The sequence below is a fragment of the Gymnoscopelus braueri genome (genome assembly GCF_963280865.1).
Source record: "Gymnoscopelus braueri genome assembly, chromosome: 19".
NCBI lineage: Eukaryota > Metazoa > Chordata > Actinopteri > Myctophiformes > Myctophidae > Gymnoscopelus > Gymnoscopelus braueri.
This window is the reverse complement of record NC_137621.1, coordinates 40,213,764-40,227,083: the sequence shown is the minus strand read 5'-3', so window position 1 is coordinate 40,227,083 and position 13,320 is coordinate 40,213,764. Positions and strand designations below refer to the sequence as shown.

Sequence of the window (13,320 nt, the reverse complement as noted above, 5' to 3'; positions counted from 1 at the left end):
TTTGTCTGTAGTCACACTCTTCTGATCTGGATTGTTCACTGAGGCTGTTACAGCTGGAAGAGAATTCAACAATGATAACATTATGAGTAGCAGTAGTAGGCTATACTTCTTCAAGTTATATAGTAGCCCTACTAAGTGATAGTAGTGTCACAACAACAACTACTACTAGTATTAGCACTTAGCAGTAGCAATACCACAGCAGTATTTTTTGGTTGTGGTGATGCCATTATGATTTGGTCCATAGCCTGTGAAAATATTTAACACCTGTTACAGTATGTGAATTATTAAGCATCTGATGGGCAGCTGCATCACCAATCACATTTGTATAATTAGGAAATCATTCAATCATGCTATTTACCAGACCAAATTAAGGTATGCAATGAGACTACTTTAATGTCATCTTGATGAGCTCAAACAGGTTTGGTTGAACTCAAATACTGAAGTTTATAGTGATACAAAACTTGTTTGTTTAAGTTAAAGTAATACTAGGTAACTTTTTTAAAAAAAAGTTAAATTGTATATCTTTTGTGCAGGAAGCAGGAATAAACGAAAGACCTGCAGAGGTTGCTAAAAATCGTTTTTTAGCAACCTGCCTTGTATTTCTTTAATGTTTAAATCAGGCAATCTCTGCATTTGGCCTATTATGAAACATACAGTAAACATGTCAACACTGAGTGAACATGTTGAAGATTGCTGGCCTGCTACAGACCCCTCCATCCTTATTAATAAAGTTTAGCATGAATTCTTTCTCTAGTAAGTATAGTAAGAATGTGCTCCTGTACAGCTAACTTCATGATGGCACAGAAAAACACACACCCATGATTCATTCTTGAATTTCAAACTTACCTGATGGAATAACTTGATCCCTTCTTAAGTTGAATCCGTTGTCAATAGTGAAAATATTTAGTTCACTTTATATCTAGCAAAACTTACTTAATGTATCTTAACATAAAATCACAAGAGTGAGAGCAAGACGTGATGAGAGCAATCCCTAGAGAAGCACCATTCTTCTAGCATACAAGATTATCTAGTGTCTTGAAGCATCTTGGCACACAATATTTACAACAGAAAAAGGGGAGGAGTTAGAGCTGCGATGTTACACAACAATATCCTCTCTATGTTAAAGCACACTGATTGAATCATTTGCAGTCATTTGACAAGGCAGCCATGATCAAAGTCCCTTTTCTAATGATTCAACATACAGTTCTTAAACAAAAAGCTTGAGTAAAGGATTTTCAGTCGATTCAATCTGGCTGTTGGTGAAACAGATATATAGGCAGGATGCAGAAATAACAATGTCTTATTTATTATTTATTTATTATTATTTATAATTGTGTCGCTTTAAAGGCTTGGTGTGCTCAAGTAATTATAAAAGATGAACTGGTCTTTGCCTCAATTTACAATTGAGGCATTTAGCAGATGATCTTAATTCAGAGCGATTTACAAGGTAAATCCAGTACAAGGTAATACATCAAATGTATAGCGACAGTGTAGTGCCTCAATAATCTAGGATAATAAGGTAAGGCCAAGAACCTATCATCAGTCTAAACATTATAATATCAATAATTATTGATAGATGCTATATGTCAACAAATTAACCTATAGCATCTGTCTAAATAACATGCTATCTTTGACCTTTGTTGGGTGCAGATTCCAAGGGTGACTGGAACAGAGGGCCCCTGATCACTGCACACCTTAGTAAGTGCTAGGACAACAGTCAAAACTGTTCTCCTTTCTTAAATGTTTTATACAGGTAGGCCTATTTTTTCCCATTATTATTATTATTATTATTATTATTATTATTATTATTATTATTATTATTATTATTATTATTATTATAAATACTGCTGCAATGTCTGAGAAACACATTTTTTTTCTCATACTGTATGTACCAATACACAAGATGCAATAATAAAGAAGACATTGAAACTTGTATTTGTAGTGGTTTTAGTATTCATAGCAGTAACAGTAGTATTTGTACTGACGGTATAGTGACTTTGATACTGTTGGTACTAGTGTCACAACAACTACTAGCAATACTATAGTGAGTTGGGGCGTGCAAGTGACAACACCATAGAGCTGCCAGGGTCCTTGGATAGAAGGGCATACCCTGTGTTTCAGTTTCCTTAAGTTGTGGTTTGTTGTTTTTACCTGAGTTTAGCCATCAACTGTTTATTGCTATTTTTGTAACTTCGTTTTTGGCCAATCTTATTTATTTTCTGTATTTGTCGTTGCCGGCTTGCCGGTCTGTTAACTGTTGGAGGTAAATAAAATACCCAAAATGTATTTGTGGAGCCTTGTGCCATCGGCCAGCCGTTCCACAGTTTGATTAGAGTCAGCTAGAGTAGAGCCATGAGCTGCAGTATCTGATGGTGATCACTTTACCTCAAGTGTCTCAAACTAAAGATATTAAGACCTTTATTGCTAGAAGATTCCAGATAATGAAAAGAGTGCTGCGTTCATCCCAAATGGAAACTTGTTCATTAATTGCAATGGTACAGTACAGTATAACATACTGTACATGGGCATGCGTGCACATGCAACAGCCACCCATGTGAATGGCAACGAGCCATCGACATGCACAATACTGTCAGCACAGCACGTAAGTCACATTTCTTTGGTATAAGACTTTCAGAGGTCTTTTAACTCCAGTTGGTTGCTTAGCTCAATGCAAATTCATTCATATTAATTTGTCTAGTAGTTTTGTTTTCAATTTGACTTTTGTACTTTTGTACGATATCCTAGTTAAATGTATTTGTGAAATAGCCTTATTTAGGCTATATTATTATTATGAATAATAGGCTATTTTGGGGGGTTGGGGGGGCAAGGTAAAATCCTGTCTAGGGCACCAAATTGCTCAGGGCTGGCACTTAGTTGAAGCAGTAGCTTTAGAAAATGTACTAACTAGGGTTAGTACTAAACAGGGTTACACGACAGCAGCAGGACTATTATTTGCAGTAGATGCATTAGTTTTTCTATTTATTTGTAGTAGCAGTATTAGTAGTAGTAGTAGTAATAGTAGTAATACTAGTAATAGTAGTAGTAGTAGCCTAGTAGTAGTAGTAGCAGCCTAGTAGTAGTAGTAGTAGTAGTAGTAGTAGTAGTAGTAGTAGTAGTAGTAGTAGTAGTAGTAGTAGTAGTAGTAGTAGTAGTAGTAGTAGTAGTAGTAGTAGTAGTAGTAGTAGTAGTAGCCTAGTAGTAGTAGTAGTAATAGTAGTAGTAGTAGTAGTAGTAGTAGTTCTGCTGTTTAGTAAAGTAGGCATATCTCTGTGTTCTTACCTCAGATTGTAGCAGCTACATAGACCGTCTGTCTGTCTGTCTGTCTGTCTGTCTGTCTGTCTGTCTGTCTGTCTGTCTGTCTGTCTGTCTGTCTGTCTGTCTGGAGCAGTCAAAACTCCCACACAACATCAGATGGGAACTGTCAGCCATGTCTACTAACAACAAGAGAGCATAGAGCACATTAGTTAATCAAAGCACTACTGGTGATAGGAGTGAGGGTTACAGGACTATATGAATGAGGGTTATAGGACTATTAGGAGTATGGGTTATAGGACTATAGAGTGAGGGTTACGGGACTATAGGAGAGAGGGTTATAGGACCCAGAGTGTTACGACCCAGCCCAGGGTTAAAATCCTAAGAGTTCAGGATTTATTTTACAGTTAAGAAAACATATGGACAGTACCTCAGGGTGGGAACCATAACTTCCAAAATACAAAACATAAATCCTATTCTTGACTAACAAAGTAAACCAAAAATACAAATATCTAACCTAACAAAACTAACAAAAAAGAGAGGTCACCCACCCCTACATACCCAAGGCATTACACAGTGGTGGGAAGTAACTAAGTAGATTTACTTAAGTACTGTGCTTAAGTACAATATTGAGGTATTTGTACTTTACTTTAGTATTTCCAATTTTCAATACTTTTACTTCTACTCCATTATATCTCAGAGGCAAATGTTGTACCTTTACTCTACTACAGTTATTTGACAACTTTAGTTACTAGTTACTTTGTAGATTTTGATTATGAATACAAAACATACATTAACCACTTCAGCCCTATACTTCAGCTATTTGAAAATAGCAGATCTACAAGCTCACAATGCGTCTTGAATGATGCAACACATTGGGGGTCCTTTGTACTCAATTAATCGAAAATGGAAATAAGAAGCCATAGGCTTTATTTTGGGTTATCCTTTTAGCATCCTTTTGGATCAATCTGTACCTCTGTGCTTTTTTGGGGGTTGCAAACTGTTAATAAAGTATTCAATCAATAATAAAATAAAAAAAAGATATGCTTTTATTTCGAAAGAGCCCCGAAAGTTCCTAACCCGGAAACGCTTGATTGTTATGCTAACGATGAGCTGTCATCAACAAAACACCAGCACCCTGGTAGGACGAGGCTGGGAAGTGCACATATCACACAAAATAAGGAGGATAGCCTCTTGCTAATACGTTCCTTTGGTGTCGTCTTGCGAATGGTTTCATAGGGACTTCCAGACGGTGACTGTCATATCGTAACGCCATAACAACCTGCAGCGTCGCATTTAGACTGCTGCTGCTGTTGTTGTTGTTGTTGTTGTTGGCTAACGGGCTAACAGGCTAATAAGCAGCCGAGCAAGTGAGAGCTGACTCCCCGTCCACTATAGTGTCATTAGGACGGGATAGAGTCCACTACAGTGCCTGTAGGACGGGATAGAGTCCACTAGTGCCTGTAGGACGGGATAGAGTCCACTATAGTGTCAGTTGGACGGGATAGAGTCCAGTATAGTATCAGTAGGACGGGATAGAGAGAGAGAGGCAGAGATGTCCTGCTGCCTGGTGGACTTCTGTCGGGTCCAAGAACTCCGAACCGTCCGAGAGTTCTTGTTCCAGAACGACAAGACGGAGCCAGCTGATGGGAATAAGGACCACACGGCAGGTAACGGGATGAGATCACCAGGTAGAGCATGAACTTAGCCTTAGATCAAGACTATATATCTACAAGTAAAAGTCAAGACTCAATAAAAGACATCTACGATAGTCTTGATCTAAGGCTAGCATGAACTGATGTCTGCTGTCTAGTCCTGTGGTTTTCAAACTTTTTCATGTCAAGGACCCCCCATAAGAGAAGATTTCAAAGACCCCCCCCCCCCCAGTTTGATATGCATAAGGCCATGGACCCCCATTTGATAGCATTTTTTAAAAATCTGTGGGAGGCAGCCCACTCTACACTGTAAAATCAGTGTTAATTTAACTGAGGGTGTACGTTCATGGGTCCATTTGGTTCCATGTGTACACTCTCAGAGTTACAGACACATAAGGTTTTTTCTAACTATCTATCATTTAGCTTGGGACCCCCTGGAACCTGCTCAAGGACCCCTGGGGCTCCCCGGACCCCTTAGAGAACCACTGGTCTAGTCTACTTTAACTCGGAGAGGCTTCAAATGTAGTTCGTAGACTCTCAGTCTTTACAATATGCATAGACCGATGCATTAACACCGGCTGTTACTTGTGTTAACTTGTGAGCAAGGATATCATTCCAGGCTTAAACCAGTTAAAGTGGGCACTCTGCCAGTGTCAACTGTCAAGCTTCAAGATGAGCACATGCTTGTTATAAACAATAACATGCAGAAATGTTCAACATGTCATGAACCTAGACAGCCATCTAAAACGGTGGTTCTCTGACATTTTCATGTCAAGGACTCCCAATTTGATATGTATTTGGCCATATTTGAACCAGGGAACCCCACAAGAGAAGGTGGTGTTATACATTTTCAAGATTTGTCTTTTTCACAATTTAGCAAAAAATAGCAGATCTACAAGCTCACAACGCGTTGCAGTGTGATGCGTTGTGAGCTTCTAGATTGGCTATTTTCAAGTAGCCAAACTATTATAATAGGGTTGAACTCACTGGTTTTGAAGCTGTTTGAACTAATATTGCCCCCACTTTCAGAACCCACTGATCTAAAGCATTCGGGTTACACCTCAATCAGTTATACAGCTGCTGCATGACTGTATGAATTGTGTCACTGCATGTCTAAAGGCAGGTCAGATGGGGGATTAGATTCACACGGGCAAGGTGAGTCACGCCTCAGCAATACGCTGCATTTAACCATTAGGGGGAGGGGGTCTGGATGGATAGGGAGCGAGGGAGGGTTATGGATGGAGAGAGAAAAGAGTAGGCGAGGGGCGGAGTGGGAGGAGAGATTTGATCTTTGTGTGCGGCGTGTGAGTCATCTCACTGGAGGTGACCTGAAGCAGATAGCTTCACCATGCTCAACAGAGAACGGACACACTTACAGAAAAATGCACATGCTGCTGTCACACTAGCACACACATACATACACACTGCTGCAACTTATAGTGCATAATACAAAAAATGGCAAGGCAACATGTAGACTTTCAGTTTGGTCATTTTCTCTTCTGCCAACTTAATGGTATTTTGTTTATCCTCCATGCCTTTAGTTCAGCGTTCATCAGCCCCGCATCTCCTGTTCTCTTTTCCTTTGCATTTGGTATGAGGCAGTTTGTTTATATTTTTTGATGGTTTCATCACCTTTCTTTCACCTGTTTGCTATTTGTTTCACATTAGGTTCTTTCTCCCATCATCACTTACTAAAAGGGTAGTAAACAAGTCATTTTGGTCTCAGCTTGGGAGCCAGGTTGAGTGGACCCACCGTAAATGTGGGGCTGGAAAGTGGAAACCTATTTTAGATATTTTTTAGATATCGACATTGTGTTGAACTGTCACAGGAAATCTTTGGCCGCAGTAAATGCAATGGTGAGATCAATCAACATGACCTTTTAGAGAGTTACCATTATACAATTGGGATTAGATTGCAGTATATTTTCTTCCCTCATTTACCCAGCAGAGAATGAGCTGTCTTGGGACACTTCTGACTGGGAATCATCGTGGGATAATCCCGGAGACAAAGATGACACCACCGCTACCACCAACAGCACGGTCTGTTTTCTTTATTTGAATTTAATTATTTTATTTGATTAGATTGCTTCTTCATTCAGTATCGTACAATCTTTGCTATATTGCCCCCCAATTAGTCCATATGATGATATCTACTGTAAATTCCAAGTTCCTCCAACCATACTTGAACCAAAACGATCCACTCACCTCATGGAAATGGAAAGACACTGTAGCCTATGCCCCCCCCCTCTCTCTCTGTCTCCACCTCTTTATTGATCTGTCCATTTTTCTCTCTCTAGTGATTAAATCATTAAAAAACTTGTGGCGGCAGCAGGGCACGCAGGAAATGAGCTATTTTGTCTGCAGCACCCTCTGCAGCAGATGAACTCTGACATAGCCTCCTCAACCATGTTTTGGTGCATTGCAAAGTGCTGAGTACGCTCTCTGTGTTACAGATCCAGGTCCATTTGGTTCTCAAGTATCAATCATTTATCTGGGTACCCACTGTAACCCCTTCAGGGACCCCTGAGGTTCCCCCAGACCCCATGTTGAGAACTGCTTTCCTAGTGGTCAACCTCTCTGCTCTCTCTCTCCAGGTGGAGGAGGACGGCGCAGGGCAGAGCGCCCCCTGGATGCAAGACTGCGTGGTCTCCCTGTCGCCCTGTTCTGACATGCTGGTGGTGGCGCGAGAACACAGGGCTGTCTTCCTCTCAGGTATGACAGCAAACACACGCACACCCACTCATGTGTAATTTATACTTTGTTGTATGACTGCGTCAAAATCGCAAGCTATTCACAAGCTATTAAAACAACACAAATAAATGTGTCATACAGTGCTATTTATTTTACCTTACAGCCAAGTGGCGCACAGATGACGGTGGCAGAGAGCAGATGACCCTGGCTGTGTCCTGGAGTGGAACGCTCCCCACCGAGGAGGGGTAAGAGAAACCACGAGAAGAGGCAGAGAGGAGAGGAGTGATGGGGGCAAGAGGATGAAAATTATCAAAAAAGGATAAAAGAGAAAGGGCCATATTTTCGCCAGTGACTTACCCATTATCCCTAAACTTCTTTGGCATTTTTTATTTTTACAAACAAATCTACAAGCTCAAAACGTGTTGATGTAGATCGGCTAGTTGAACTATTTGAAAACGTTTTTTAAAATAGTAAAAAAAAAAGGCAAAGAAGTTTAGGGATAATGGGTAAGGCACCGGCGAAAATAGGGCTCAAAGAATCTTCTCTGGGGTACCAGGGTCGAATGGTTCAGTAAATGAAATATGAGAATGACGGAGAGAGTGGCTGAGGTTTAGTGTCCTTGAGACACCCGATTGAGCTCTGAACTTAACACCAACATCACTTCTTGTTGCGTGTGTGTGTGTGTGTGTGTGTGTGTGTGTGTGTTTTTTCTCATCAGAGAGTGTGTGAGCAGTGTCATCTGTATACCCCTGGCGAGCCAGAAGAGGTACAGTATTACAGTATTTGTTTTTAACTTTTTTGTTTATGTATCCTTATGACATCAGATGATGACGTGTGTGTGTGTGTGTGTGTGTATGTAGGAGTTCAACAGGGCGGCCAGACTGGACATGCGTTGTTGTGGGTTTCTCTTCTGGCTACGTGCGTTTCTATACAGAGGTCAGTTTACAGTACAGTCAATCTCTTAAAACTTTCTGTGACAAAATGATTTTCTCTGTTCTGTATATTGTTCATGACTAAGGAAAATGTGCCAGTTAAACATGAGCATGTTATACATCCGATTTAAAATTTCAATCAAAATGATGGTTAGTAATTATTTAAAATAGTGAGTGCATATCCATGACATTTTAAACATGCACATGAAACTGGGATTTATTCTATATACCTGCTGATATTTGTTATGTTCCTTCTCTCTATTCTTATTCTCTTTGCTTTATTCCTTTTACGGTATTGTTGAGATCTCACAGAAGGAAGAATTTGAACCTGCTCTTTTACTTTTGTAACTGTGTGATGTGACAATACACAAAATAATATTTTGATTGATTGGTTGATTGGTTTGTTGCATCTTGTCAGAACGGGGTTCTGCTATTGGCCCAGCTGTTGAATGAAGACCCTGTGTTGCGTCTCAAGTGTCGCACGTACGAAATCCCCCGCCATCCTGGAGTCACTGAGCAGGTAAAACGCACGGACACACACACACACACACACACACACACACACACACACACACACACACACACACACACACACACACACACACACACACACACACACACACACACACACACCCACACAGAGAAATGCATTAACACATTCCCTGACAGAGGTTTTTTTTTTTTTTTTTTTTACTTCCCCCACTGCCATGGTAAAAAAAAAATTACACAGGAGCCGAGATACAGGATTTTAAAGTAATAAGTTAACCAAGGAGTGAATGGAGCTAGAAATGTGTGGATAAACATTTTTTTTTTTTTTGAACAACGGTTATACTCGTTGTTGGCAGTAAACGGGTGTATTTTTCAACAACGGTTATACTCGTGTTTGGCAGGTAATGTGTTAAGAGGTGCACTACATGCGTCGTCATTATTAGTGTGTTCATTTGTTCTCTTCCTCTTTGTTCTTCAGCATGAGGAGCTGAGTATCCTCTACCCTGCTGCTTTGGTCACAGTCGACGGCTTTAGCCTCTTTCAGTCGCTACGGGCCTGCCGGAACCAGGTGGCGAGAGGTACGACTGCAACTGTGTTTGCAATCTGTGCACACATTCACACACGTCAGCATGTGTTTGCAGATGTGCTATTTTTGCCATTTTTGAAAAATTGTGAAAAGAGAAGATGACCTATTCTTCCAGGAGTTTTCTCTCAGCATTCAGTAATCAGTATTGCTTTGTATGTTTACACTGTATGTGTGTGTGTGTATTCTTGTCTGTGTGGACAAACAAATGGGCGCGCGGCATGCTGTGTCAGTCGTTGTTGCAGTTAATTGATCCTGCCGCTGCTTACCACATGACTTCATGTAATTCATGGCGGTTAGCCAACAATGATCCATTAGTGTGATATAATCTGTGACCTACTTGTGAAAAGGGATAAATATTGTCTCTCTCAATTCCTATTGATCAACACTAACTTTAATTTCCACCTTCATCTTTCCCTCCCTTCCACCTCTCCCATCTATCCACCTCCTCCACCTGCCGTTCTCTCTCATCCACCCAGCGGCCGCGGCGGGCAGCGATGTGATCCAACCCCCTCCCCTGGCCTATAAGAAGTGGGGTCTGCAAGACATGGACACCATTGTAGACCACAGCAGCGTGGGTGAGAGGGACACACATGTCCACTGGACATTCACTCTACTGTAAACCACATTTTGAAACCAAGACTTTTCAATTATCTTTCAAAGATCGCAGGTCCACAAGCTCACAACCTGTTGCATTGCATTTTGTGACGTGTTGCGAGCCTGTAGAGCAGCTATTTTCCAAAATCCAGAGTATAAATTAGGGCTTAAGTGGTTAAACCACAGCAGGGTGTTTAAAGACAGACAGGTAGACAAATGGGGGATGAATAGATCATCCCACCTTTAGTATGGTAAGAAGTAAGAAAGGTGGGATGTTGTTGAGCAGAGTACATGGGTGGATGTCCTGGTAGTCTGGGTGTAATAAAGTGAAAGACGAAGTAAGAAAGCCTTGCAGAGCCATGTGGCCCATAGGGCAGGAGCCTATCTCCTCTTTCTGTAGCGTGAGGTGACTTGTACAAGTGCACCCCCCATCCATGACGTACACTACCCGCTGGACGTGACACTAGTATGTTGCAAGAATACAACCCTTGATGCTGATGGTAATCAAACCCTGACCTCCCAATCTCCGGGAGGACACTCTATCCTCAAGGCCACTGAGCTGAAGGAGAGAGAATGAAGCGATGTGAAAAGAAATATTGAGCAGTGGTCAGCAGTGGTTTCCCTCTTACCTTGCCTCTCTGTAAACCTTCCACTCTTTCCTTTACCCATTTCTCTACCTCTTTCTCTCTCTCTCTCTCTGTCTCTCTGTCTCTCTGTCTCTCTCTCTCTGTCTCTCTCTCTCTCTCTGGCCCCATGCTACTAGGCATCATGACACTGTGTGTATTTGACCAGATGAAGAATGCCTCTATCCTGGGGGGGTTCCACGCCTCGGTCAAGGGCAGCCCCCCCGCCATGAGCCAGCATATCACTGTGGGAGGAGGACCTTACACAGGCTTCTATTACGCCATTGAGGTAGCTACTGTGTGTGTGTGTGTGTGTGTGTGTGAGAGAGAGAGAGAGATTTTCTGATTACCACGTAATGGTATTTATAAGACTTTGACTTGACTGGTGGCATTGTTTTCCCTGTTTACAGTATGTTATCTCACATGGTAGATGGGTCACGGTGTGTCAGGGATAGGCTAAGATATGTGAAAGTGTTGATCTCTTTATGAGGGAGTTGCACATGTTGTATGTTTATTAGGTATGATACCATGGCTACAGAGAATACTCAGTATTTATTGGCTGGAGGGTGGGCATTATTTTCAAATAACCCTCTGCTTTGAAGTCACAGTCTCATCACAGTTCTGAATCAATATGCGTAATACCAATATTCTTAATTGTTATTTAACCTCATGAACCCCTGAATAACTATTGTGACCCATTTTCTTGACGAAGACATTTGGTGTAGAGGGAATTACTAGTGGACCTAAATATAGAGCCCTGGGAGAACCCGGTCGGCGGAATATATATATAGGGTTTAAATGGTTGAGCTGACAGGCATACCTGCATCAACAAAAAGCTAGCAAAGCAGTTATGTGTCGATAATTGTGACCCGGCTATAGTCAGCTGACTGACTCAGCTGGTACTGGTTTCTAGGTTGTTGCTATGGCTTCTCCCATTTACTGGAATTAAAGTTAATGAAGGTAAATGCCAACACAACGTTGGCGTATTAAAATGGCGTATTCAATTGTTGGTAAGGGGACATGGTATATAGGATCATCCACTGTTTACATAGCGGGGAAAGTATTCTTAACTCATTCAGTGCCACAGCCAAAATTCATTGTAAAAAAAAAGTGCTTAGGAGCTGAGATACAGCCTTTTTAAGTAAGAAGTTAAACAAGAAGTGAATGGAGCAGCAAATCTTCAAATCATCATATCTTGGGTTCTGAACATTTTTTCCATTTTTTTTTCATGACGTCTTAGATGTCATGTGAGTACTGAATGAGTTAATGGAGTGCATTATGTTTTCATAAATGCACAGCTTGTCATTTACATTTATATACATAATTGTTAATATAATGTGTATAAATGTTATTTACATTTATATACATTATATAAGATAATGTCTCTGTCGGGTGGAAACCTCATATGTCCAAAACTGTTACTTTTCAGGATTCAAATTCAATAATAGCAATAGTAGCAGATCTACAAGCTCAAAATGCGTCGCTTCGAGCCGCGTTTCGGGGGAAAAAAATGTAATCGCAGATGGGTCCAATCATTGCCAACACACTATCCATCTGGCACTGCATACTGAAACAGTTGCCTATTTATTGTAATTTTCATCCGCTCTCTCCAATTTGGCACAATAATGCTCTTCTATTCAGGATCTATTTCCCACAATGGTCAAAAAAGGTGTTCATGTTTTAGCCGATATGTTTAACAATCAATGTCTCGCCTTTTCAGGACTTGAAGGATGATTCTTTCCTTCCAGGCTCCTCATGGTTTTTCTATCTCAAGCTTTGCACTGCTCTCAAAACTTAAGGTGTACCCTGGGATGCAGCTTTACCCCAACACCCAAACACCAAAAGTTACAACCAAGATCAAACTAGTAGCCTCAATATAAATTTAAATTAGTGGATTCCGATTTATGTGCCATTTGTTCTTCTGTTAAAGGAGACTATTTACGCATGTTCTCCCCGTGTCTCCTAGGGTAGGTACCCTCACAAAAACATGCAGTAATCCTGGTCACTATACTGCCTCCCCCTGGCCAGCCGGGGCGCCTGATGGAGCGGAAGGGAACTGGTTGGAATAACGTGTTCCTTCCACGCGCTACGTCCAACCAGGGAAACTCTCCCCTGTCAGGTGACAAGAAGGTCAGTTGGCTCTCATGCATTGAAGGAGGCATGAGCTCGGCCCTGGCCTCCCTAGGTTGGCAGAGGGAAGGTAGTGCCCAGGATTACATAGATAATTGGCACTGGGTGTAAAAAATAGGGTTACAAAATCGCGGGATAAAAATTTAAGAATAAAAGGAGACTATTTACATATGTTTTGGTATTAACCCTCTATTAAATGTCTTTGGGTTTGGATTAAGGAGATTGTTGTAACTATCATTCGTAAAGCTCTTCCCAGCTGCCCTGCCCTTTTCGTTATTGGTTATAACCCAAATATTTCGTTAACTTCTCAGGACAAACGCATACTATATTAGCTGCCTCAACTGCTGCTAAGAAAACAATTATCAAAA

General features: G+C 41.0%; 1 protein-coding gene across 5 annotated transcripts in view; it reads left to right on the top strand.

Moving 5' to 3' along the window:
- The first annotated feature begins 4,370 nt into the window (after positions 1-4,370).
- rab3gap2 (RAB3 GTPase activating protein subunit 2 (non-catalytic)) overlaps positions 4,371-13,320 on the top strand; it is a 48,262-nt gene continuing 39,312 nt past the window's right edge. For 2 of the 5 annotated variants that reach the window (XM_080414481.1, XM_080414479.1), the window contains exons 1-10: positions 4,371-4,922; positions 6,856-6,947; positions 7,502-7,619; positions 7,762-7,843; positions 8,317-8,364; positions 8,459-8,534; positions 8,949-9,050; positions 9,498-9,597; positions 10,082-10,180; positions 10,963-11,111. In XM_080414481.1, the coding sequence (XP_080270607.1) occupies positions 4,808-4,922; positions 6,856-6,947; positions 7,502-7,619; positions 7,762-7,843; positions 8,317-8,364; positions 8,459-8,534; positions 8,949-9,050; positions 9,498-9,597; positions 10,082-10,180; positions 10,963-11,111 (981 nt within the window). In that variant the 5' untranslated portion in view covers positions 4,371-4,807. Of the gene's footprint in view, positions 4,944-6,852; positions 6,948-7,501; positions 7,620-7,761; positions 7,844-8,316; positions 8,365-8,458; positions 8,535-8,948; positions 9,051-9,497; positions 9,598-10,081; positions 10,181-10,962; positions 11,112-13,320 lie in introns of all 5 variants that reach the window. The other 3 variants (XM_080414480.1, XM_080414477.1, XM_080414478.1) reach the window with 2 other exon arrangements.